Genomic DNA, 27,570 nt, shown 5'->3' on the forward strand with positions numbered 1-27,570 from the left:
TGTTCAAAACTGAATTTACCTTCCCGCTCGAGCCACACAAACTATTTTTTTGTCACGCCTTCGCGTTTATCGAACACGGCAAAGGTAATGCGTGAATCTATGCAACAACCATACTATTTTACGAAAACATTTCACAGAAGAAACATGCAAGGAGGTATAATATGAATAAAAGATGTAACCAAAAGTTTATGTTTTGCAATGACCGTGGTATAGATTTCAGCGTCTGGTTGTGCAGGAGATACGTACAGCGCCTTTGGGGATTTCCACTTTGTCACCTGCTGGATGGAAAAAGGTCGCTTTCCAACGGTTCAACCGTCATCAAAAACTAAACCTCGGGCACAGGGGTGACAAAAAATATACATACATTGACACAATAAATTTATACTAAACGGGCTGCATCACTGTGCCGTGAGGCACGTGACTCGCAATTTATTTGGTATTATAGGATGGGCCAGTCTATATGAGTAAAAGGCCTATGGTAATATTGATATATTTCGTATCGCGCGGCGGTCGACAATATAATATATGTTGCAGCGGATTTGGGGAATGCATCATGAATGCAGCACGCGCATTCGAAGGTCAGGACGATGGTGCAGTTTCGCAGCGTGGCTCGTCGGTGTCGCGTCAACAGCGCTTGCAGCGGTCGGCTTGGAAAAAGTACCTCAGGCTCTTGAAGTACAGCGAATTGACGGCGACGAGGATCTTGTCCCACTTGCCCAGCGACGCTCTCCGCGGGTACGTCGGGCTTGCCTCCACAGCGCAGGCCACTCCCCGGTAGATGTCGGTGGCCACCAGCACGGGCCCGCGTACCTCGTACGGCAGGTACCGGATGCCCTCCAGCGACTCCAGCTGGTACTGGTTGGCCAGCCTGATCATGCGCGTGGCGTACGTTTTCAGCTTCTTGGATCCCAGAGTCCACGGGTCCCTGTCGGCGCACAGGGTGTTCACGTCCGCGGCCGCGTCGTCCATGTACTCGGCGGGCACGTAACACCGACCCAGCGTCTCGCTGTCGGTAACGATGTCCCGGGAGATGTTGACGATCTGCAGCACCTGTGGCACATAAATAAGCACAGATGATATAGTATAGTGTGTGCATAAGGCGTACATTTAGTAAAAATATGGGGGGGGGGGGGGTAGAAATATCAATTAACGAGTATTAACATAATATAATAATATGTATTTACGAGGTTAAATTATGAATTCCTTTTTTTTTTGGAGGGAGGAGGGTTAAGCCTTCCTCCGCAATTTACGTCTATTAGCGTGCGAAGATGCTAGTGTGAAATTGACGAAAAAATTGAATGCTCGGAATACGAGTACACTGTATTAGTTGACGAACAACTGTAATAGAACTATTTCGAATACCAATATTTACTCTCTCTTTTTTTCTACGATAGTTGATGTAAAAATATTACGTCGATTGTCGAGTCATTTTTTAAAACTTATTTCTTTAAAAAAGTATGTGTTCTTTATTGCCTTCAGTTATATTTCAATATTTGTATAATATATATTATAATTTATAATAAAATATTATGTATATTGGTTTTTAGTGAAGTTCATATAATGTATATTCCATACGGTAAACTACTCATATTTATAATAATTCAATAGGTACAGTAATTTTAAAGAGTTTAACAGTTTATACATTTTTTTAAGTTTGGCGCAAAAAGTTGACTATTATTGTCTACTTTTCAGTATCATAACTACATATTTTGTGTCCAAGGGTCCAAAAAAATATACACGGAAAGAACGAAATACGCAATTTAAATTTTAGTGTTTAAACTTGTTATTGTAAGAAATGATTTTTAGCTTGGTCTTCTATAAATCTAGACCAAATAAAAAATATTCAAATCTTACAACTTTTGAGCATTGCATATTAAACACAGGGTGATTTACCAGGCACGCTCACCCCTTTTTACTACAATACTGCATTATTACATTAAATCTATTTTTAAAGTAGGTATACAGAAAGATCATATTTTCAAAGTTTTGAGATTTTTTGTACTTATTTAATCCCGTGAAGTTAAAATCTTATGTTTGTAAAATGATAACCCTGCTTTTCTACTGTACAATTATTCTTATTATAAACATTTTGATTTTAATAACTACAAAACTACTTTTTCAGATTTTGAATTAGGTTGGCTCATCAACATTTTCAAAAAAAAATAATCCGTAAGATAGTGTAGGTACAGTTAAAAAAGGGTTCTCATTTGAAAAACAGAAGTTTGATCACCACATGGCACTTCTTAAGTTGTATAAAATAAAACTCAAGAATTTGAAAATATAGTCCTTAGGTGAGTAATCGAAAATCCAAAAATAAGAATTAAATAGATTCATTGTTAAAGAATAATGGGTGAGAGCATGCTTGGAGAATAAATTATTCTGTGTACTCGTATATACAAACACGTAATATTTGCCATGTGCTCTCTCACCTGTCCCATCTGTTGTGCTTTTTTGATAACGAAATTGTGTCTTTCATCGTCGTCGATCTTTGCACCACTTTTGTATACCATGACGTACACGCACAGCGTGCCCACACTGCCGGCCACGTAACTCGAGTATAATAGCAGGTCGGTCTCGTTCCGGACCGTTTTTTCTTCCACATCCCATCGGTAGCCGTCGAGTAGCTCGTAAAACGGTTTCCGGGGCAGGTAAAACGATATCCGCGATATGGCCCGGAAGCACGAAAGCTCCTCGTCGGTTAGGTCTAGGCGGTAACGTTTCCAGTTTATTTCTGGTTTCCGTGGTGTCGTCGGCGTCTTCACGTCGTAGTCTCCTGTTCTATCCGCGAACAGTTCACCGATAAACTCTTCAATCAGCATGAGTTTCTGCTTCTTGACGCCGACGTTCGGCTCGCTATCGATCATGTCGTCCGTCACTCGACAAAACGCGTATAGTATGATCAAATGCAAACGGACTCCTGCAAGACCGACAATCAGTGCTCGAATTATTGGAAAATTAAAAGAAAGGATTCTTTCAGATTTATATAATATTTATTTAGGAAATTCATTAGTTAAAGGGCAATTTGCTTTTGAAAAATAATCTATGTATAATATACTTATTAGACATTTATTATTTACCATTAAAAATTAAACGGCTAATAAAGTGATGGTATGAGGCCATAACTATAATACATATCAATGCATCTCACATCTCTCGAATAATACAGTATATCATATTATTAATATATAATTATTCATATTTATGTGAGATACAATTAATATTCACATTTTGGGGATCAGCTCTCGCAGTTTTGATATCGACAACATGTATGTATGTGTATACACTACACAGTAAAAATGATATTTTACCTGCTGGAAAAACGAGACTGGCCGCGTTGAACGATTTGGAAGCCCTTTTAAGCACATTTAAACACTGCCTGATGTCGTCGACCGGACCCCGTGACATGTCGCATTCGGCCGTCACGAAAGGTAGCATTTGTTGACTGTAGTATTTCAAACTTGGCCTACAAAGGAGTGGAAATTCGAACGTGTACGTGTCCGCAAGCCCGTAGGACTTGTCGAAAGCCATGCTGCCCAGGACGATTATCACGTTGGTGATCAGGAAGAACAGACATTCCTCGAACGGCAAATCATCGGCGATGAATATGTTCAACGAGGTTTTCTCGTTGATGTGCCATACGTCGTCTTTGAGCGCTATACGATCGACCCAACACAGGTACAAAGTGGGAACAATAACCGCGATCGCTGTCGATGTCGACTTTTTAACAAAGTAATTACCGGCACCGTACCATAGGAACATTATGACCGGGCACGACCACCACATGATGCAGCCCAAATAGAACGTGTTTTTGCCCGGTGTAGCTATGTTGTAGCCCTGAATTGTCGCCAAAGCTAAGATTAATATCGGTATCCAACGGATTAGTGTGTAGCTTGTCTTATTGAAATTAAAATTAAAACAAGCCGGAGACCACCTGGTACAAATCAAGGCCCACAGTGATGTCATAAGGGTTTGAATGACGAAAAACATGTACTCTTCGACGGGCACATATCCTATGACGGCAAGAATGTTTTTGGGCTTGTACATCCAGGCGTTGTGGAAGATTATATAATTGTCCCACGGTGTCGTGTACACAAACGCCATCATGCAGACGAATCCGATTTTGACTACTTCGAAGCGACTTATAAACGGCCATGTTATCAAAGCCAATACTGCGACGACTGGCAGGGTGTAAATAAAATGCACGTCTAGGTAAGTCAACATTTTTAGTCTAGGTGTTTGGTGAAACTAAAAAAATTATAAAAAAAAATTGTTAGTTATAATAGCAGTTAACATATTATACAAATATAAGAATGAAGATTATGTATTATATAATAGTAAACTAGTAAACATTTCTTTAAAATAAAATATAAGTAGGTATAACATTCTAAGTTTGAATTATTATTATATTAGATAAAAAATCGTTAACTGCTGAAGTTAAAATCAAATACCTAATACTATTATTTTAAGAAAAAATGCTATACATCTATAATAGTATCCTTCTTTCTCTCTCCAATTTCGATAAATTGGAAAATTTAATTTGTACTCTTTATTAACGTTTAATTTTTTTTTTTTTTTTGTACATTGAGTTCTGTGTCAATATTATATTCAAGATGTAGTGGATGTGTTGATAGTAATAATAATAATTTTTTACTAAAGAAATTATTCCAATAACAATATTTATAATGTGAGAGTTTATGTGAAATGAAAACAATATTATAATAACATACATAATTATAACAGTTAAAATCATTTAACTTAAAACTAAAACTATAAACAATAAAAACTGATATTGGGAAATTCTATTCAAATGCCAAACTAAAGAGTCATATTCAAGTTATTGGATCGTACTAGAGAGCCATACAAAACGTTTAAGCCTGGTTCATTATTAAAATCTGTACACTTTCGTTTTATTAAACCTAATTTAAAATTCGATTTATTTTTTATGCTATCAACATGATATTTAAAAATAGTTTGAAGTTAATAATAACACTTAAATCATTTATTATATTTTTACAGGTTTATATTTCCACTTCCATTTTTTAGTGCATACAAATCCGTGTTCTAGACTAATTAAATTACCTACTGCATGTGAGTAGGCTCTCGCATATTTTTCCTATATCCAATCTATATTTTATGTTATATAATACATATGAAACAAAACATAGTATACCTATTATAATATGTAGTATCATAATTATGATCGTCTTACATAATAGTATATTCTATTTTATTATTTATTTATAAATAATTATTCAACATTCGCTGTGTTTTCAAACTTTTAACCTTTGCCTACCTTTTTTAACCTTATTCACTAAAATGTATCTTAACTATAAAATTAACAAATGTTGCGCACAAGGAAATATTTATTAGTTGCATAATATTTATATATTCACACACAATTGATACACCTTATAAGTTATAATTACACATATTAAATTCTAAGTGGCGTGATAAATGAATTGATTTTACAATATTGTGTTTTTTTTTTTAATAATGGGTATGTGATAAGTAGTCGAAATAATGCTTTGGTTTTTAACTTTGGTGATGATTTCTGATACCAAAATTATTGAATCTAGTTAGTACTTTTGAGGGGTAAAAATATAAAATTCCTAAATAGCGTCGAGAAATAAAAAATGTGGTCAAGCGTGGGTATGGCTCTTCGTTGAGTGGATCTATAATAATGGACTCGTTAAATTGAAATTCACCGATGTAATAATATAATAGTATACACCAAACGGTTCTGAGCGGAGACCGTCGTCTATCAGCACGCATTATTACTAAGTTTATTTTATGAGATATTATTGCTTTTAAATTAATTTGTTTTCCTATACATTTTATGGTATTTATTTTAGTTTTTTTGGCTACAGAAACATTTTCAAATTGTACACAAGATTTACACTTTACAGTGCTCAATGATGTGGTACACAATCGACACCTAACATATAACAGAGCGACTTCCCCGGCTCTTTTATTTAAGTCATGTAAAAAAATATTATATTTTAAATATTTTGAAATTATAAAAATAATATTCTACTTTAGAATATGAATAAAAAAATTTTACCTAAAAAGTAAAAAAGGATAAAATTTTTTTTTTCAAAAATGTGGTTATTTTTAATGAATTGAATTACCATAAAATGTGAAAAAAAAGTTTCATACTTCGATAAAATATGTATTTAACTTAAAAAAATACTTTTGAAAAGTATAATTATCCTTGAAATTATATTAATATTTGCTCATTGAACTAGATTAGAGCATCTCATATGATATTTAATATAGAAATTATCTCAAATCAATTAAATATATATTAGGTATAAAAGTCGATTATTGATGTTTGTTATGTAATTGTATTATCATAATTACCTACATAATTTAATTTAGTCTATAATCTGTAATATTAGGTACATAGTCTATCATTTAGTTCAGACTATAATCTGTATAAAGAATATTTGGTAATAATTACTTATAATTAATAATTTGTATTTAGTAAAACCTTCATAAAAGTGAATTTCGAGGTTTTTTTTTATATTAAAGACTGATTGTTGATTAATAATATAATCTAATTTCGATCAAAGACTTTTGGGACTTATTGTAGCTTATGTACATATTCATCGTAAAGGTTTTGACGTTCTTCCTTTTGTTCTTGTTTTTTTATTTTGTTTTAGGAATGGACAACATCAATAAGTTTCATATATAAGACTGGAAAGTTATGAATTATGATAAATGATAACAATTATTCTCCATGTATAATTTTCAATTTTATGTCATGTTATTTAATTTCCATTATTGACCAGATGGGTCTGGGGTCCAGGTTATGTATGTAGTACAGTAGTAAGTTTTAAGTTTTATTTTTCACTCAGGTAGTCTCATTTTAATTAAAAGATGTTATCATTATTGAAGTAAAATATGGTCACAATGAACAAAAGATTAACGAATAACCGGTATATTAATTTTAGCCTAAATTAGTTAAATGATTAACTTACTATAGTAGACCAGGAAAAATTCATAGAAAATTAAAACTACCAAATTCACTATATCATTTTATTTTTAAAATATTATAGCTACCTACACCTACAAATAATTTGTAAAATTGAAATGTTGATATTTTACATTTTTGTTACATGACATAAAGTTGCTAAGCTTTTTGACGAAAAACAACTATTTTATCAACATAAATGATAAATATATCATGTCTAAAAATAGATCGAAAAGAGGAAAAATATTAATTTTTATACCGGCATTTCCATATGATTCTAAAGTATGAGAATTAAGTACAACGTTACAGTCTCTATACGATTATTTCTTTTTTCCATTTTACTAAGTAAAACAATTAAATCGATTTATTCGAAAACTGGTGTTACTTAAATACTACCATCTTCCCTTATTTTCTTCAATTATTAAAAATAGTAAGTACCGACAAATTGTATCCTCTCCCTCTCCCCCCATCAATAGTGCCAACTAGATCAAATTTTCCGTCAGAAATTCACTACAATGTTGAAGATACTCAATGATTCGATTCGATTCTAAACATGAAACGAAACACACTCTAATTTTCCTTTCCAAAAAAACCAATAGATTTCTCGCTATGCTCAGGATCATAACAAATAAAAAAATCATTTATTGCAGCTTTAACAAAATTATTAATTCGTATTTTTATATACCTACTTCATAACAAAAATAAATGGATGGAAACAGTAAATACTAAATACACTGATAAAATTTGTTCGTGATTGTTTTAAAATTAGTGTTCATTAAAGGTAATATACTTATTTTATACATTCTTGATAAATGTGAATAAATTATGTAACACAGGTGGTTAGGTCACTCGATTATATAGAGATCATGTTTTCCTTAATTTGTTTTTGTGTTTTTGTTTATCTGCAGTTTGGAAATTTAAATTTTGACCACAAAAAAGTATCAATTACTTTGATTATTTTTTTACCATAAAAGATAGTGAAGAAAACTTGAAGCATTTTCACTACTCAAAAAGCCAAAATGAGATGAGAGAATAAAAAAAAATCATCATTGTAAAATCAATACATCCATCGATCTGCTAAATCAATGAAGTTATTGATCAATACTCAATTGTGAATATTCCATTCAAATGGACACACCTATTTATTTAATGTAATTTATTTCCATTCTACATAATCATTTCAACTAAATTTAATTTTTTTACGATTTAATTAAACTATATTAGGCACCCATACTGGAATTTTAAAGTGAAATTGTATAGAATGAAATGTACGGAAAATAAGTAATCACATTATGTAATATATTGTTATGCAGCAATGACGTAATGATTAACAACCGATTAATAGTACGAAAAGTATAATTTTAATCATTTTTAAAATAAGTTACCTTCCTTAGTTCCTTAGTCATTGATTTATGAACTATACATGTATAGTTTGTGTACACGTATTACTATATAATATGTAAGAGGAATTTTGATTTTTTAGTTTCTCACCTACAAATTGTAATTTTTCAAGGTATTTTAATATACCCTATAAGTACTTCATACAGAATATATTATTAATATATATTCAAATATAAATATCTGATAAATTATTTACCAACAATTCAGTATGCTAGAATTTTTGGAGATCATTTTAGATTAAGTTGTGTTTTTATTCAAAATCCACAACATTTATAAAATATTCGAGTGTATATTATAATATACTCAAATAATTTAATTATATACATATTAAGTATTAACTTATGTCAAACAATAAAGAGGAAAATAATATGACCTAAAAAATTATATGGCATAAAAATAATGACGCTAAAGGTATATATTGTTATGTATTGGAAATTGTATATAACTTTCAAACAAATTCTCAATGAATTAATAAATAAGTAAAATTATATGTATGTACTTATATATCAATGTAATATATTTATGTATTATACAATAGTTTTAGGTTTCTAAATAAATGTTTAGAATACCTTATACCAATCCCCGTAGTGTCCGTCAGTACGGCTGTTATAGTTATAATACTTACAATTTACATAGTTGTATTAGGTACTCAGTACTATTGTTGACATGAAGGTACCTATTTATTTAATGTCTGTAGTTACTGTACATATATTTTATATGCGATTATAATTCACTGCGTTGTATTCAAATACGCTTGCAGGGTGAGCTTTTCTAACTTGTTTAAACGTGTTGGTCAAAAAATATTATTAGTCCGTAATCGTTTTTTTGTTTGTGCATGAAGTTTTGACTTTTTAACTGTTTATTATTGCTGTATTTCGACAAATCATAAGGTTTGTAACTTTATATTTAGGGTTGTTAAGTATATTGAATATTGATACATAATAGCTGCCGATCCTGCACGGCTGCACTATTTACCCAGTGTCATATTAAATGTCCACAGATATACTCTTTAAACTTCTTTAAATGTAAATTACACAGATTTTTAACACAATTATTTGGGTTGTTTTGATCAAATATAAAACACAGGTCTAAAATGATAGTTAATTATAATATTTAACAATTTTATCTTCAGTTACTTACCTACCTATTAAAATGTTTGATAATAATTCATAAAAATAGTTTTAAAAAAATAAAAAATAAATGTAATATTTAAAATTTGTAAAAATGGTCCAAGTATAGTTAATATTTAAACTTTTTTTTTATAGTTACTACAATTTTCAAATCACCATATCTCCCATATCTTCTAAACCCTTTATTACCCTTTAATAGTATTGTTCAAACACAGAATCCTCTGCTGTCGGTTAAACAGGAAAAAAATCCTTTATATCATGTAAGACACACTTATTATTCTTGGTAGTTGATAGGTAAACAAGGTTAAATAACTTAAAAACTACCCGTTAGGGTTATTTACAAATAGATCTATAGATACGTCATTGCCATTTTTAGAATAATTATCCGCTAAATAATTTTAAACAGAAAAGGGGGAACCTAATTTGGAAAACGTACATTTATATCTCCAAAGGAGACTCCTTAAGTTATAGGTACAATAAATCTTAAGAATTCGAAAATATCTCTTTTAAGTACATATACAATTTTAAAATATCAAATTTCAAATAATAGCATTGTTGAAAAGAAAAAGGATGATAATACTTGATGAATCACCCCTTATAATAGTAATATATACTATATGTATACATACAACTCAATAGATTTTAAAATAAAATTCAGTCAGTTAGGACTTATGATAGTAGGGGTGGCTAAACCACGGTTCCTATTTAGTATAGTGCGCGTAGTAGGTATTATTTATTTTCCTGCTCTTCATATTATTTTTTTATTCTAATGTGACGCTCACGACTCTACTATAGCTGGCCACCTCTATATTATAGCATAATATTTTAATCCTAACATTAAAAGAACATAATATATAAGATAATTTAGTCAGTAGTGTTATTAGTATTAATTGTAGATGTACAAAATATAAATATAAATTATTATTTTACTAACCTATATGGTATAGAATGCTGGAATCAGATCAAATTTGTTTTGTTTTCATCTATGTAAAAATATAAGGACTTAAAAAAATCTGTACAACTGTAGAAAAGCAGATTGTACTTCGAAATGAAAGACACGATCACATTAATAGCTAACTAATAAATGTGTGAGCCTATATATTAATTATTATGAGAATTAAAAAAATCTTTAGATAAGTAATTAGGTACTGTATATTTCTATTTATTTGTTGTTAATTAGTATAACATTATATAATATGAAAATTGAAATGCAGTTAATAAACATACTGCACATTGTAGTAAACCTTATAGAAATCTGTGCTTTATTATAAATTTTATGATTATAATTATTATGATTATAACTATTGTTAATTATATTATTTACACCTATTAGTTACATAATGAATATAACCTTTGAATTACATAGTACAAAAATAAAAAATTATTTTTAACAACGCTTATTATACATACATTATGAACTTTGTTATCAATTCATCATTCAACATTAATACAATTCCCTGTCTGGGTGTCAATAATTCGATACTACATCTGCATGACTAGGTGTCTATTGTTTATGTCTTACAAGATAATAAGATAAAATTATAACGCAGGTACTTAAACTCAGTATAGTACCTAAAGATCAGCAGTAGGTATCAGTTATACCACCAAAGCGTACAGAAACTGTTTGAATTAATAATTTTAAATATTTGTATATTTTTGTATTACATTTTAATTAAAAATAGTGAAGTTATAAATATAATATACTGTTTGAAAACACACTATTTGACTAAAGGTACTTTTTATATTATTTCTCTATAATTATTATGTTTTAGATTTTGTCGATTTTACAAAAGTGTGTGTAATAAATAAAATAAAATGTTTGTTGGCCATCACTATAGGGCTGTGAATTTGTAGGGAAAATCAATTATTTTTAGCTTATTGTAAAATATAGCTTCCTTGACACAAAATTTGAATGAGGTACTTACTAATGAATTCAATTTTGAAACTTTAATTTTGTAATTTTGTGTTACTTTTTTTTGATATTATTAATCATTCGCGGCATTAAAAACTTTTCACACACATAATATGAATTATATTTTGTAGGCACGTCAAACTTATTTAATTATATCATACATTTAAAATGCTTTACTCTTGCTGCACATGCTTTTGATTTTTATACTTTTTAAATTACGATTTTAAGTGCATATTTCAAGGTTTTTTTTAATGCATTCATTTTCATCACGTTTAAGCAGTAAAAATGATCCTTGTTACGAAGATGCTTTATCAAAGTTTGGTAATTTTGTCATTGAATTTCAAGTAATTTTCAAAATAATCATGAAAAAATAAAAACAAATAACATAAGCCTGGAATTTATTTTACACATCACTCGTTTCCAAGAAAATTAATTTTGATTATTTGAAGAAATTAAAAAATGAAATAACCGTAGATACTACTAATAAAATTATAATAACTATTAACTATACTAACAACATTTTCAACAAATATTTTATATAAGCATTTTCTAGACATTACATAATTGATAATATTATACTTATGTTGCTAAATTTTTTTTTCAGTATCAAGGTTAGGCTATTAAATTGAATATTAGGTTACTCGTTAAATCATAAGTTGTTCACAGTCCAACTAAAAATACATTAGTATAGGCCCATGTTCATATTTTGACAAAATTAGATTTTTTAAATCTTAGAGAAAAATAAAGATGCTAGCTATACTTTTGTAATTAAAATATATTATTTGTGTGGTCTTGAACCTTTTTTTCCATTACGTAGGTATATTATTATTTCTATACTCAATTAATATAATTAATAAAATATTTAGATCAATTTTATGCTATTTAAATCACGAGTTTATTCAAATTATCCGGTACATCGGCATTGACATATAATTTATAACTTATAACTAGGGCTCGGATAAAAAATGTCCTAAAAAATTATATTTTAACCACAATAATATTATGTCCTTAAAAATGACCAAAAAATAATTTTAATACTTCTTGAACAAACGAATATACGAACTTATAGAAAAAAGTGGGTAAGTGGATGTTACTCTGTTGTGCAGTAGGTTACAAGTGGGTACAAGTGGATGGTGTTAAATTTGAATTTAGTTATGTACGAAAAACGATTCTGAGCGAAGGTAGTCTGTCAGTCTATAATATTACTTAGTAATTTAGTATATTTGATGATATCATTGTGGTTAAAGTAATTTTTTTAACAAGTAAGCGAGTTAAAGTTAGTTATTCAGTAAAAATTTCATGTATCTACTATTTTTTTTTAGAGTCGCATCAAAAACCCAAATCGATTTTGTCAAAAACCGAGTTTCCTTAAAAATTCCCGTTTTTTCTTAATTTTTTGCTTGTTTTTCCTGCCGCATTCAAAAACTATTGGATATTTTTTACTTTTGACACCTCCTCCTCCCCTCCAAGTAACAACTATATTCACTTTCCTACCACAAAAGTTCCTTTAGAGAAAATCGAAGCATTTTTACTGTCCTAAAACGTGATGACAGACACAAAAAAAAATAAAATAAAAAAAAACATCATTGCAAATCAATACATTCCTCGCTTACATCAGAATCTAGAACGCATGATTGCGATATAACAACCAATTAGTTGTTACTGATTTTAGTGCATAACAGCCATTAATCGCACTGTAGCTGATAGATAAAGGCGTTATCGACGTATCGAAATCATGAATAGTTAATAATAAATGGCCAGAACAAAATTTCTTGAACTAATATTTTGAATTACTAAGTTTAGTCTAAAAATTTATATAATGTTTTAAAATGCACTAAAAATGAATAAAGGTACCTAAAATATACAAATGATCTAAAATGTCCAAAATTAATACAAATTCAAAGTAAAAGTTCAAGTTGCTATATGATGCTTGAAACAGAATGTGTACTTGAAAATCATTCCCAAAAATAATGCAGTTTCCATTCAAATCCGGACACTACTTTTAATATATAAGTTAATTGCCTATAATAATATTCTATATATATGATACTATAAATCTATTACACAGCATAAAGACTTTATTTTTTAATATCTTTTGCATTAAATAACTGAAATCTGTTGATGGAATATGATACAATACAATTTAACATGCTTACAATTACAATTTATACGAAACTTTTAAATACATTAGTAAAAAGTCAAATAGTTGATACAGATACACATACACCTAAATATTTATTACATAAGACAATAATAGTTAGAAAATAAATCGTTTGTTTATCGCACAGACGTAGAATGTAAATACCTTTTAATTAAATAGAATTGACACAATATTTTTAATTTTCTGGATTTATGAGCCAAAAAAGTATGAAGTCGTAATGAAAGAATAACAATTTTGATTTTTTTCTACTATAATTATATAGAAATTATAAGTTTAAAAAAAACTGGGGAAGTCGTTTTGCCGTACAATAAGTTTCATGTGTACCTCCTTATTGAGTAGGTTGCCATATTACACTAGGTAGGTATTTCATTACGCATGTGTTAAATTTAATAAATAATTTTATACCTACGAAACACGAGGTAAGACGGTTGTACATATTTTTTTAAGGATATTTTATACTTTCCAATTGGCAATTTGATAGGTTCCACTAATTTTCACCATAAACCATTATAAATTTTGAAGTAAACACCGATGTAACGAATAATTAGTCATCGTTATTCATCTTTAAAATAACGTCTCTCTGCGACACAGGCAGTGGAGAAATAATTTTAATTTACAAAATAAAGTTTCTTAAGATACTATTTTAAAGTTATTATCTTACAACTCTTAAGTCTGTGTGTACAGTTGCTGACGCACAAAGTACAATTGATTGAGTTGATTGTAGCTAATACCTATATATATATAGCTTTATATTTTTTAATTTCTTTAAGAACAACTTATGAAGGACATTGTATTATACATTCAATATTTTTTATTTAAATAGTTAAATTTATGAACATTTAAATTGAAAAAATAAATAATTTCAAAATTTAAAATAGTTCAAAATTAGCAAAAAAAATATTTTGAAAATTATATTATGTTTAGAAAATGTTTGTATAAATGTCTGTTAAAAATTTCAATTATTTAGCACTATTCGTTTCAAAAAATAACAAAAAATAAAATCGATTATGTCATAAACGGAAGTATAATTATTATTATATTATTAATATTATTATGTCATGAACAATTGTTTTTTTTTCCGATTATTAAAAAAACTTTTAATTGTTTACATTTAATCTCCCAAAATACCAAATGGATATAATTTGCTACGAGATACAATCTTCGACGGTGAAGATTAAAGCAATTGAACTGCTTTAAAATCTGACCACTTATACACACATATACACAACAGCAACTCGCATAATAATTTTAAAACCATTACATTCATCGCTTCGCTGAGAATTCAAAGTGTATTAAAAATTGGTATAGGTATTAAAAAAAAATTAAGGAATATTCTATACCCGTAGGTTTTTAAATTAATATATAAGTGTCCAATCGTCCAGAAAGATTCTAAGAGCAATAATTCACTACCTACAATATTATAGTAAAAATAACACATTAAAATATTATACGGCTCAACATAAAGATAGGTTACCGACCTATATCTAAATATTGACATTTAACTTATTAAACTGACCCACATTACAACATTAGTATTATATTAGAACTATATCAATGTACTTTGAACTTTATAATTAATTATCATAACTCATTAAAGCCGTACCTAACAATTAATATAAAACAATAATATGGGTTTTTGTTCATTTCCGGATTTTTTTGTGTAAATATAGTATAAACTTTGTACGAATGAACGATATTATTTATCCTATAAAGCACTATTACAGGTCGACGAATAGAATACGTAGAACACGTGCACCTATAATGTTATAAATGTATAATATACCTATCATATTATATTCCCACGGTGATGGGAATCGAAATCCCACGCTTTTCAACGTAGATGCAGAGGTACCTACCTAAATTTACTATTTAAATAATATGTTTTTTAATAATTAAAACTACAGGCACTGCAGTTACCTATACGGCTATACCTACCTAAAATATATTTTTAAATATTTAAAAGCGCTTTATTATATAGCAGTTACAGCTTATTTTTTGTCAGCTAAATTTATTATGATAATATTTATGCGTATACATTACCTCGGCTTTATCGTACTCGCTCTCAAAACAATTTCGGCGTTTACAACCGGTACGCAAACTTTATTACCTATCTAAAGACTAACAATAAAAGTCTACACACAACGGAGATTGAAAAATATAATCGCGTTCGACTGTTTACCGCGTAGTGCGGCGTATAGATGATACACCTATCGGCCGATTATTATAATCGATTACAGATCATTAACGTTTCATTAGCGCATACGTCACATCACAGGTCTACCCATACATATTATTATTATTAAGATACGTATAGGTAGTGGTGGACTTAAGCCAACATAGAATAATAATAATAATAATAATAATAATAATAATAATAATAATATTATGGTAGTATTGCTTTTTATACTCACGGCGGCCGCGATTACGTAACATTTTGTATTTATGCGTGGTGTAAAAAACTATTTCTCATATATGTATTATGCCTATAACGATGCCGTAATGAGACGACTGCAAGGGCGTTCGATAATATAATATTATAAAACTTAACATAATATCGTATTATTTTATAGGCACATAGGTAATTACGACATTGATAATATTATAATATAATGTAACATTATGACTATATATATTTATGGAAAAACGCAATAAATAAGCCTAACGGTGGCGGAGGGGGAATAAACTAACCATACACGTTTGCGGTTCAATCGTAAGTACGATAATTTTATTCAGTAGGTAGGTATATTTTGAGGTTACGCGTTTGTGCCGCTAAAATATATTTTTTTTTTTCGTCATCCTTTCGGTCGGTGGCCTAGCAATGGTCCTAACAGCTCTCAATATAATATAGACCGCTTCTCTGCCTCAGCGATCCAGCTTGTAGTAGGTTACTACTACTCACGCCGCCAAGCCTATGACGCATAATATTGGGTTTGTAAAGTATAAACTCAACTATGGGCAAGGCAGGTATAATAAAAAAATGTCAATATTAGTCTGGGGGCCTAGATAATCTTTCTGAGTCTTTTCACGAACATATTTTTAATTTCACTCATTCAAATATATACACATATTCCGTCATCGACAAATAATTACAAGAAATACAAATCGAATCCTACATTGAAATACAAGGCGTGCAGCGTCCAACTAATACCAGGTTGCTTAGTACATTATAAACAATCACTCTACTCCTTACAAGATATAACGAATTAAAAGTGAGCTAATTGTACCTTAAACAAAATTTAGTGTGGCCCATGATTCATCCATTGAATTAATACCTACAATTTGTATGCAACTCTTAAATGTAATATTTTAATATATAGGTACTATTAAACTTAAATAATAAAAATTATTATTATTATCAACCGTGCTTACAATGTACAAAAATAACGAATAGTAACAACGTATTAAAGAATACGTATAAAATACCTACAATACCTACGTAATTTGATCTATTATTTTCAAAAAATTAAATATATTTTCCATACCTACATATTTACAAACTTCCTTCATAATATAACGTATTTTAATAAAACAAAACACAACAGTTTTGGAGGACGCCGCGAATTGTGTCCTCCGGACTCGGGGATGGATTCACATGGTTCTTAAAAATAAAAATTGCAGCACTATCTTTATCTTTAATAATACTAAAAAATTGGTACTTGGCTACTTTTCAAATGTATATGCTATCTGAAAAGTCAGGGCCTATATAGTTTTCATATAATATTACAATATTAATAGTATACTAACCTATATAATCTCGGATCTCGGGCCTTGTAAAACGTAATCATCGCAACGTACTCACTGGCCACTGCATACTATAGGCTTCGCACTAGGTTCCTCTATAGATAATATATTCAATAAACGTATTACGCCAGTGTAATGTGACTTATATGATATTATCAAACAGCGCAGTCGTGTAAATATACTATTAAAATATTAAATGATTAAGTCGTACGAAAGCACTCGTATTCACGATAATATTATTATGATGGATATTATTATTATTTTATGTACGATAAATGAATATTTTACGATAATGTTATCGTTATGACGTTATCGTGTACGATGTATATAACATTATAATATAGCAACGATATTTTTATGTTTATAAAATGCGCATGAGGATTAAGGACGCACACGCTGTACAGGACCTCCGCGCCGTATCGATGGACGCGAACGAGTTGTGGTGGCCGGCGTGGGATTTTTTGTTGGAATACGATGTCAGCGTGTATTTAAGTCGGTGTGGCGCAACATCGCGCAACATTTGTTTTTATTTTAGAGCGGATACCTCTACACGGCGGCGGCATGACATCGTGTGTTATTATAGTGGCATTCCGCCCCTTCCTCGCATATAATATATTATAAAGTCGCCACTGCCGTGTGGTGCAACTAGCACGCGAACGGGACGACCGACCATACCACCTGCGACCAGACGACGATAACATTCGATACATTACGGTTTTGGGCATTTTTATTTTTTTTTTAATAACGTCTCCCGGGCAGCTTGCACGCGACGCAAAAATAAAATGGCCGAAGATCGCGTAGAATATTGTACGAGTACATCACTACGATATAATATTATTACCCATACATTTTTGTACTCACTATGTCAAGCCGCACGCCTTGCCATGCCGGCGATCCCAACTCTATCGTTTCCCGAGCAGACGAATCGCTGGTTTTTTACAACAGGAGCGTCGGCCATCGTTGAACTGCTAGTCACACAGTCACTATATCGCTTCAGTTATGTCGTGTCTATAATTATGCGTCACGTGAATAGTATATTATAATTAATGTGACAGCTGCCACCTCGTCTGCGACGGCGAATCGCTTCTCGGGGTATCTTATAGGCGCAGGGGGGGGGGCAGAATTACGAATAGCGATTCTAACGACGACCTTGTAATTACTTTTCCACCACCATCGGTTGACCTCTTTCACCCGCCTACACGACGCCGCGTTTTAGTAAACAAAATGTTGTTTGTTGCGTAATATCATAATAATAATATTATTGTACGAGTGTTGTTGTGTTGCCGCCGCGGAGTGAGAGTATAGGCCATCACCGCACACGGATCCACCGCACCATAACATACGATATTATATTTTAACGCCGCCGTGACGTAGTGAGCGCTACGATTTTATTATTACTATTATTATTTTGGTGATGGCGGCAATGTTGCGCCGTACCTTGCAACATAATATTTTATTATCGTGGCCGTGCAGTCGTGTGCAGTGCGAACGATAAGCCGGACAGTCGTGTCAGTGATCCTTTCCGAGTGCGGTTTGTACGAGGACGATAATACGCGTGTATCTTGCGCAGTGACTTCCCTGCATAATATACGAGTGCAGACGATAACCCAGTGAAGCTGCCCACGCCCGAAGGTTATACGACAATATAAGCAACGATATTATCACTGCGTGTCCTTTGTTTCAATAATAATAATATCTAACCGAGCAAGCAAACGCGTTACAACCGAACCGCGGTATACATACCGCTGCGATACCACAAGCGCGACTGTCGTTCCGGGCACCAGTCCAACAAGATATACCCAGGAGGGGGAACCCGCCAACCAAAAGGTAATTTGGAATTTTTCACCAAGTATACGCCGCGTACTAGTTGGTAAACTGCGTCCCATTATCATACGTATATTTTTAGGTCGACATAAATAAAATAACTACCCGCCACCGCCTGACGGACAGCCTACTGCTGCAGGTTAAGCGATTAAGTTATAATAATATAATCAAATTAGGTAGTCGTCGCTTGTGTTTTTGGCCTAGATTCTCGACTACCTCGATAGAAGCTTCACTCCTTCATTATTTAACTCGGAAAATTGTTGAATTATTCACATATTAGTAAGCTAATAAGTATTTTGTAATTTTTAAGATTTTAATAAATCAATAAATATTAGTAAAAATTAGCACATAGTATTTTGAAATATGTAGGTAATTATGTGCACAAGATATTATAATGATCTCAATTTATAGTCGCATTAATTATTACTAATTTAATGCTCTTATATTTATAGTAAAAAGGATGTTATATTATTAAATATAATTTCGACTTCTAGTATTTGAATTTAAATAATATATTAACTAAGTAATAAATAAAATATGTTGATTTAGTAATCATAGGCTACAAAACCATTACAATATTTTTATTCCAATCATTTACATCACATTTGAACTAAAAAAACATACGAGTTGGTAATTAAAAAAATATCCAATAGTATTGTACCTAATATTGCCTATGTTACATACACATCAAACAAAAAGTTAGTTAAAAGATTTCAGTTTTTCCAGAAGAAACTTGAAAATCACGTTGCCCAAGTAGGTACTAGGTAATTTTAATAAAAAGGTATTCAATTGCATTAAACGATGGTTTTATGGTATTTTACTGCATATTTCTTATATCTACTGTGTTTAAATTACTTTAAATTGTTAAACATTATAATAAGGCAACGAGTATAACATTTAAATTTTTTCTAAATTTTATTAAAATATCAAAATATCAAATTAAATCTTTTTTTAGCAACATCGAGAGTTGAACGCCAACTAAATATTGTTACATAATATTCACAGAATTACATGGCCGCATACATATATATAGACGTATTTAGTCTTTGACAGTGAAATATAGTTCAAATCGGTTCAAGTCAAATGGCTGGATTTCTAGTGTCATTAATTTAATTTAATTAATCTAAATTTTTAACCATTTCAATTTTCAATTAGTTATCTATAGTATTAGGGTTTGGGACTCAGTTTACCGTGCTCAACTTCAAAATTTAACTTAATTGACTGGTTAATAAATACTAATATTATGTATTTATTCGTATTGATAATACCGTTGAACAACACAGTACCTGTCCAGACTAAAATACTACATATTTCCTCCTTTACTGAACTGTCTGCACTGAATGAACTCTCCCTTTTTTCTAACTAGGTAGTGTATATTTTATGCTGAAAACTATGGAAAATTATTAAAAAATTGTAATAAAATCGATCGGCATTCGTTTTTAAAGTAAAGCAGTATTAAGTTTTTTTAAATGTATTTATATAGCTTCCAGCTCTAGACTAATTCAGCTCGACAAATACATAAGACATACACATATGAGGACAATATTACTTGATAATATAAATATCTTACAAGATAGCGATAGTACCTCTAACATAACCATATTGAATTGTTTGTACAATATTGGTTGGATAATGATTGATCAATATCTAGTTATTCCATACTATTGTGGGTCATATTATAGCTTAATTTATTATTATTTTGATTCAAATTAACGTTTTATATCTTTGTCTATTTTTTAAAATTAAATATAATTTAAAATTTTTATAAATCTTCAGGTTTTTTTTAAGTTTTCATTGTTTTCCGGGGCTCTGAAAAAAAAGTTATTTTCCGAAATTGTATAGATTTTTGGTCCCTAATTATTAACATCTGATTCTACTATTTATAGGAACATTTTTATTTATATTTTATTTATAATAAGGAAATTACTAAGGTTACTAGCTCATGGCACATTTTATTGCTGCATTTATATTTCATAATTAATTATTATTAGCACATAATAATATCATGTTTACTAAGTTAAGTAATTATTATAGATATATAAGTTACATAATAGCCACAATGCCACATAATATTATTATACTTGTATAATATATATACTATAGTAGGTACTGAACTAATTAACAGTTATCTATGAAATGTACAATACCCAAGAATTTCCATTTTTTGTTTACATTACGTATTATTAAGCCTAAAATGATTGTTTTATTATTGAATTATTATCATTAGTTGTGATTTAGCAATCATTATAGCAATTTTAAGTGGATAGTTAATAATATGAGCTGTACAGCTTATATAATAATATGTTAGATTTTGTCATTTTGATATTGTTATTTTATAAATACAACGAAAAAAAGAATTTTTTACGTATTTATAGTTTAACATATTAATACCTAAACAATAGTTTACAATCAACATTATAAATATTTTTGAGGTTTTTGAAAAAAAGTTTTTAAGGGATTGTTGAATTTAAAATAAAATTTAAATGGTTATAAATTATTACAAATTTTTGAAAGCACATTTTCAAAAAAATATTATCTAAGTATTACATTACGATATTGTATTTAAAAGGTTTGTATCATTAATTGTACTTAAGGATTAGGTTAGATTTATTCATCCCTAGAAAATAGGTATTTAATACGATATAATTAATAATTAGTACATAGGTTATTACTTATTACCATTCAATGTCGAGATAAACAACGCAAGATAGTTGTCCGCCTATCGGTCTATATGTATTTTGTCCTGAATTTTAGGTTTATTATAACACACATGGTATTTTTTGGTATAAATAGACTCTAAAGTATGTTAAAGACCAAACAGTATGATCATGATACAGCATTATACAGCATTTTTTAATGGTGGCCGTAAACATTCCAAAATCTGACATAAATTAGTAAAGTTAGAATAGTAAAATAAGACATGTAAACTAAATATTTTAAACTTATTTTCATACATATTATATAACATTATTAATTTATGAGGTTATAACTAATAATCATAGAAAATTTGTATTTATTCATTATTACTACATTTAGGTATAGCTTAGGTTTAGTTATCTGTCATCATAATTCGTAATATTTAAGTATTGAAAGATAATCGTATAATCATAAATCATAATAATTTATTATGATTGTAGGCAATTCATTATATTGTAATTCATACGTTTTTCATCAATAGATATTTTTAACACATCAAAAACAAATATCATAAGCATGTAAACTAATCTGGATCAAAATTTATCGAAAATATAAACTCAAAACTAAATACCTTGGTTAATTAAAAAACAATTGTCGAGTATGAAATAGATAACAGCTCTCCTACAACAGTATAGGGTTACTACGTCATTGAGTATTTTTACTGTTTATTTTAAAAAGTGCTGACAATTTTGGATTTTTACCTTTCAAAAGTAACAAACTGATTCAATTTTCTATCAGAAACCTGTATCAAAGTTAATGATCAGAACATTTTTTTTTACTGTGCCTTCAGACACATAAAAAAATAAAATAAAAAAAACACATATCATTGTAAAATCAATGCGTAAACAGTTCCACTCAGAACCTTAAATAAATAAGTTAACTAAAAAAAATAGTAAAAAATAAATTTATTCATGAATAATTTTATATGCGTTAAGGTTATTTTTATAGCATTTTACATTCCCAGTCTTGTATATGAATAAAATAACGTTAAATCCAGCGTCATAGTTGTAGTGGATCGAATGTAAGAAAAAAATTCACGATCGTGTATCTTTCTTAGACTATAGGTCTATAGGTGTTCGTATACCTGTAACAGTCAGAATATGTTCCCAAACAGTGTAAATTCTTTTACAATCTTTGGCCAAAGCTATACATACATGGGTTGGATGAATATTATTTGCTCTTACTATAGATACCTATAAATCGATCCGAAATATCGTTCAGAAGGGGAACGTACGGTTTGAAAATCGATTTAATATTATGTTTATAGTTAAGGCGAAAATGTTTACGACTTTCGGTGTTCGGAGTTAATTCGTAACAGACGACCGTCAATATTGTTGATGTTAATGTACCTAATTCAGAACATTCTTGTTGTTGCGACGCCGATATGATATAATGACATAAATTGCATATAATTATGAAATGGCTTCCAAACTATTGCGTGACTGTTGTTATTGTGTATTCGATGGCATATTGTTGATAGTCGGCGGTGAATACGTTTTTTTATGTGAAAATCTACTTTATTTTAATATTATTATAATTATACATTATACGCATATATCCATACATCATAATAATATATATAATTTACATGCTCTGTAGTATGCACTACAAAAATATTTTATATAAAAATATAGAAATATAATTTTGGATCTACCTATAATTCAAATGTTTTCAACGAAAAATATGATCGTTTGTAAAATTAAATATTAGTTAATATTAACACTTAGAATACTTGGATGTAGGTTTAAACGAATTAAAATAAATACATAAGTAATACATTTATTTATTTTCTTAAATGAACAAATAAATAAATTGGCTAGCTTATGCATTTTAATTCGCAATAACTATAATATTATGTTTATTATGAATTAATGACTTTATGTACTGTATTTATTTTTGTCGATAAATAAATTAACTAATGATCTAATGAAATTCTATTTATGTTTACTTAACATGCATTAATGAGTTTATGCATTTAATACATTTGAGGAAGCAGCTAAGTACACTTATATTTTTATTTGTTGTAACTTTTTTCTAGTAATGAGCAAAATGTTGAAAAATATTAAATAATTAATTTTGCAAATAATTCTATTATTTTTATTAGTACCTACTTATACATAGATACCTATTGGCTATTTGTATTTACGTAGAGGGATTTTACTAAGTTTCCATTAGCGTATTTAAAGCTTTAGTCATTACTCAAATTTGTATACTTAGCTACTTTTTACACTAAGTTATAACGATGGGTTTTTGTTGGGATATATAGTACACTAGTACTTTAAAATTCAGATCTAGTTTTCAGAGTTTAAATACGAAAATGTAAAGCTATGACCAGTTGACTTTTGTACGTACCGGCACTGTTAACTATATTTAGGTGTGCACATATCTCTCGTTCGTGTATTATGTTTGGTTATATTGGATTAAAATAAACTTATATACTTGGTTGATCCAAAATTGTATTACTTACAGTTCACAAAAAGATAAATGTTATACAAATTGTTGTAAGTCTGTAAACCCTATTCACCCCAAGCAATGGAGGGTAGGATAAAGCTTTTTTCCACAGCATTTTTTGTAATAGTTATTGTTTTTGGTTTTAATTTTTATTAGCAGAAATATTATTGATGACAATCATTTTTTCCTTTTTATTTTGTGTAAAATGAATTATATTTTTTTTATAACTGTTCTAAGTTGTAGGTATCTATATTAGTTACATACAGGTACACTTTTGGTAGAATCGGGCACTGCACAAAAATCGTGTTTTGTACTCAATGTTTGAAGATGTATGTAAATAGTCAGATTATGTCTACTATATTTCATAGTACAAATTGGATTTGTACACACGTATTATTTAATCATAGTATTGTTATAAATGATTAAACGGATTAATGAGAAAATATAGTAATATTGACAGTCGAAAAGTCGATGTAAAGAAATAATATATAACCTATTTAAGCAATAAATCTTACATATTAAATACACATATAAAATATAAATATATTAAGTACACCTATGCAGTAAAGTTTTTGGCATTTCAATTTCAATTAAAATTGAAAATCTTAAACATGGTTTTTTACGTATTTATATAAGCAAAAGCATAAATGAATATAAATGAAGCATGGACATAATAAATCGATATGTGTTGGTAATCATAACAATTGCGAATAACATAATTATATAAATAAATTATTTAAAATAAAATTGATAAAAATTAAATGAAAACGTTGTTACAATGAAATAAAATATGCTGTACATTTTTTTTAAAGATAATAATATAAAAAGTAAACAAATAATACACAATACATTTTTAACAAATTTTAGTTTAATTTTTCTGTAACTTATAACTTAAATTTGTGTTGAAGAATTGTTAAAATGGCAATTAAGATTATTATCATTGGATCTGGAGTTGGTGGTACAGCAGCAGCCGCCAGATTGAGCAAAAAAGGATTTCAAGTAGAAGTTTATGAAAAAAATTCGTATAATGGCGGTAGATGTTCAATAATTAACCACAATGGACATCGATTTGATCAAGGTCCATCATTGTATCTCATGCCTAAAATATTTGAAGAAACATTTAAAGACTTAGGAGAGGACCTAAAAGATCATGTAGAAATACTACAGTGTCAAATTAATTACTGTATTAATTTTCATGATGGCCAACAATTTCAACATTCGTGTAATTTATCTAAATTACAACGATCGTTAGAAAAATTTGAAGGAGAAGGCGAGGATACTTTATTGAGATTTTTCGATTTTTTGAAAGAAACCCACGTACATTATAGAAGAAGCATTGAGTTGGCAATGAGAACTGATTTTCAAAATTGGTACGATTTCTTTAATATAAAACATATACCGACTTTATTGAAGTTGCATCTGCATAGTTCTGTTTACACAAGAGCATGCAAATATTTCAAAAGTGATCACATGAGAAAGGCTTTCACATTCCAGACTATGTACATGGGGTAAGTTATTAGTAACATATTTAATAAGAATTTAATATGAACGGATCCAAAAAATTTTAACAATGGGTGTTCAAAAGAAGTCGATATACTTCTCTATTTTAGATTAGGTGTTTAATTATTTTATTGGTTATTTAGGTGACAGTAGCCATATAGCCACTCCCACCCCCTCTGAATCTGTGAATGGTTAAATATGTATGAATGTGATATTTTAAATAAACAATAATGATATTATATCATAATTTTTAGAATGTCCCCATACGATGGATTGGCCCCGTACAACTTATTACAATATACCGAAATAGCAGAAGGAATCTGGTACCCAAAAGGAGGTTTTCATTCGGTTTTAGAAAGTCTTGAAAAAATTGCTGTAAAACATGGAGCAAAGTTCAATTATAATAGCGATGTCCAAGAAATAATAACCGATGACAATGGAGTGGCAAAAGGAATCAAATTGATGAACGGTGATGTGATAAACAGTGATATTGTTATTTGCAATGCTGATGCTGTTTACGCGTATAACAAGCTTTTGCCAAAAACGTCGTTCGCAGAAAAACTCGGCAAAAAGAAATTGACTTCGTCGTCGATATCGTTTTATTGGTCGATTAACCAGGTTATACCTCAGATGTCAGTGCATAATATATTTTTGAGCGAACTGTATAAACCAAGTTTTGACCAAATATTCGAGGACCACACGTTACCAGACGAACCGTCATTTTATGTGAACGTACCTAGTCACATCGATCCTTCAGCAGCACCAGAAGGTAAAGACACATTCGTGATCTTAGTACCTGTGGGGCATATATCAGACAGACCAGATATTGATTTTGATCATCTTGTGAATAGAGCCAGAGAACACGTGATCGGCGCAATAGAGAAAAGACTGAATATTTCGAACTTCCGAAGTATGATCGAACACGAGATGGTGAATGACCCGAGAACGTGGCAAAGCGAATTCAATTTATGGAAAGGTTCTGTATTAGGATTATCGCATTCATTTTTTCAAATCGCATACTTTAGACCAAGTTTGAAATGTAAAATATTCGACAACTTGTATTTCGTCGGTGCTTCAGTACAGCCCGGTACCGGAGTACCAGTTGTGTTATGTGGTGCAAAATTATTAGAAAAACAATTGTGTGCTAGGTTCTTGGAGGGAAAAGTTGAAACAAACATATGGTCGAAATACGTTTCATTTTTAATCGGCCTTCTAGCACTTCTGATTTTTTGGTTTTTTTTTAGATTTTAATAATTAACTACAGGTTTCCATGTATGTGCGTTATGTGGGTACAATTACCAGTGAAATTAATCACATTATTAATATGACTATATTAATAATTTCGTACTATTTTGGGCGTTTTGTGGTATTAAATGATGTATTAATTTTCAAAATGTAATTTAAAAATGGAAAGTATACTGAACTGTTAATTTGTTGAATTGTATAAAAATAAAATTGTATTTAAACTCTAATGGAAATAATAAAATTGTTATAAATCGGTTAGCAACGTTTTTTTTTTTTATGTATGATTTTATTATGCTTAGTTTATAAACAATAATACTATTTGTTGCTTTAAATTTTGCAATATTATAAACGTAATCATAATTTACTTTTTTTCTTTATCTTTAGTATATTATAATATAATTAATATAAATAATATATTATAGTTAAGAATAACATAATATTTGATATGAGTATCTAGTCTAATTACAAATTAAAAAAAAAAAATTGTAGAAAATTATAAATTGTAACATATTATGTGTATATTTTTTTCAAACTA

The 27,570-nt window shown here is 29.5% G+C and overlaps 3 protein-coding genes across 7 annotated transcripts in view; 2 read left to right on the forward strand and 1 right to left on the reverse strand.

Annotated features, from left to right (window-relative positions):
• Positions 1-378: 378 nt before the first annotated feature.
• On the reverse strand, positions 379-18,355 carry LOC111035746 (bifunctional lycopene cyclase/phytoene synthase-like). 4 transcript variants are annotated; one of them, XM_022317498.1, is made up of 5 exons: positions 18,180-18,353; positions 17,322-17,413; positions 3,309-4,245; positions 2,430-2,917; positions 379-1,050 (listed from the first exon to the last, which is right to left on the reverse strand). In XM_022317498.1, the coding sequence occupies exons 3-5, from the start codon at positions 4,219-4,221 to the stop codon at positions 625-627; spliced, it is 1,827 nt and encodes a 608-aa protein (XP_022173190.1). In that variant the 5' UTR covers positions 4,222-4,245; positions 17,322-17,413; positions 18,180-18,353; the 3' UTR covers positions 379-624. The 4 variants fall into 4 exon arrangements, with proteins under 4 accessions (XP_022173190.1, XP_022173189.1, XP_022173192.1 ...); XM_022317497.1 differs by having other exon boundaries at positions 17,322-17,499; XM_022317500.1 differs by lacking the exon at positions 17,322-17,413 and having other exon boundaries at positions 18,180-18,355.
• Positions 9,610-27,277, forward strand: LOC111035754 (phytoene desaturase-like). Of its 2 annotated transcripts, XM_022317506.1 has the most exons (3): positions 9,610-11,236; positions 25,199-25,798; positions 26,045-27,277. In XM_022317506.1, the coding sequence occupies exons 2-3, from the start codon at positions 25,209-25,211 to the stop codon at positions 27,039-27,041; spliced, it is 1,587 nt and encodes a 528-aa protein (XP_022173198.1). In that variant the 5' UTR covers positions 9,610-11,236; positions 25,199-25,208; the 3' UTR covers positions 27,042-27,277. The 2 variants fall into 2 exon arrangements, with proteins under 2 accessions (XP_022173198.1, XP_022173199.1); XM_022317507.1 differs by lacking the exon at positions 9,610-11,236 and having other exon boundaries at positions 25,135-25,798.
• LOC111035753 (phytoene desaturase-like) overlaps positions 18,680-27,570 on the forward strand; it is a 63,699-nt gene continuing 54,808 nt past the window's right edge. The window contains exon 1 of the mRNA XM_022317505.1: positions 18,680-19,145. The gene's annotated coding sequence lies outside the window, so the exon portion shown is untranslated. The remainder of the gene's footprint in view (positions 19,146-27,570) is intronic.

This window comes from Myzus persicae, unplaced genomic scaffold (genome assembly GCF_001856785.1).
Source record: "Myzus persicae strain clone G006 unplaced genomic scaffold, MPER_G0061.0, whole genome shotgun sequence".
Classification (NCBI taxonomy): Eukaryota; Metazoa; Arthropoda; class Insecta; order Hemiptera; family Aphididae; genus Myzus; species Myzus persicae.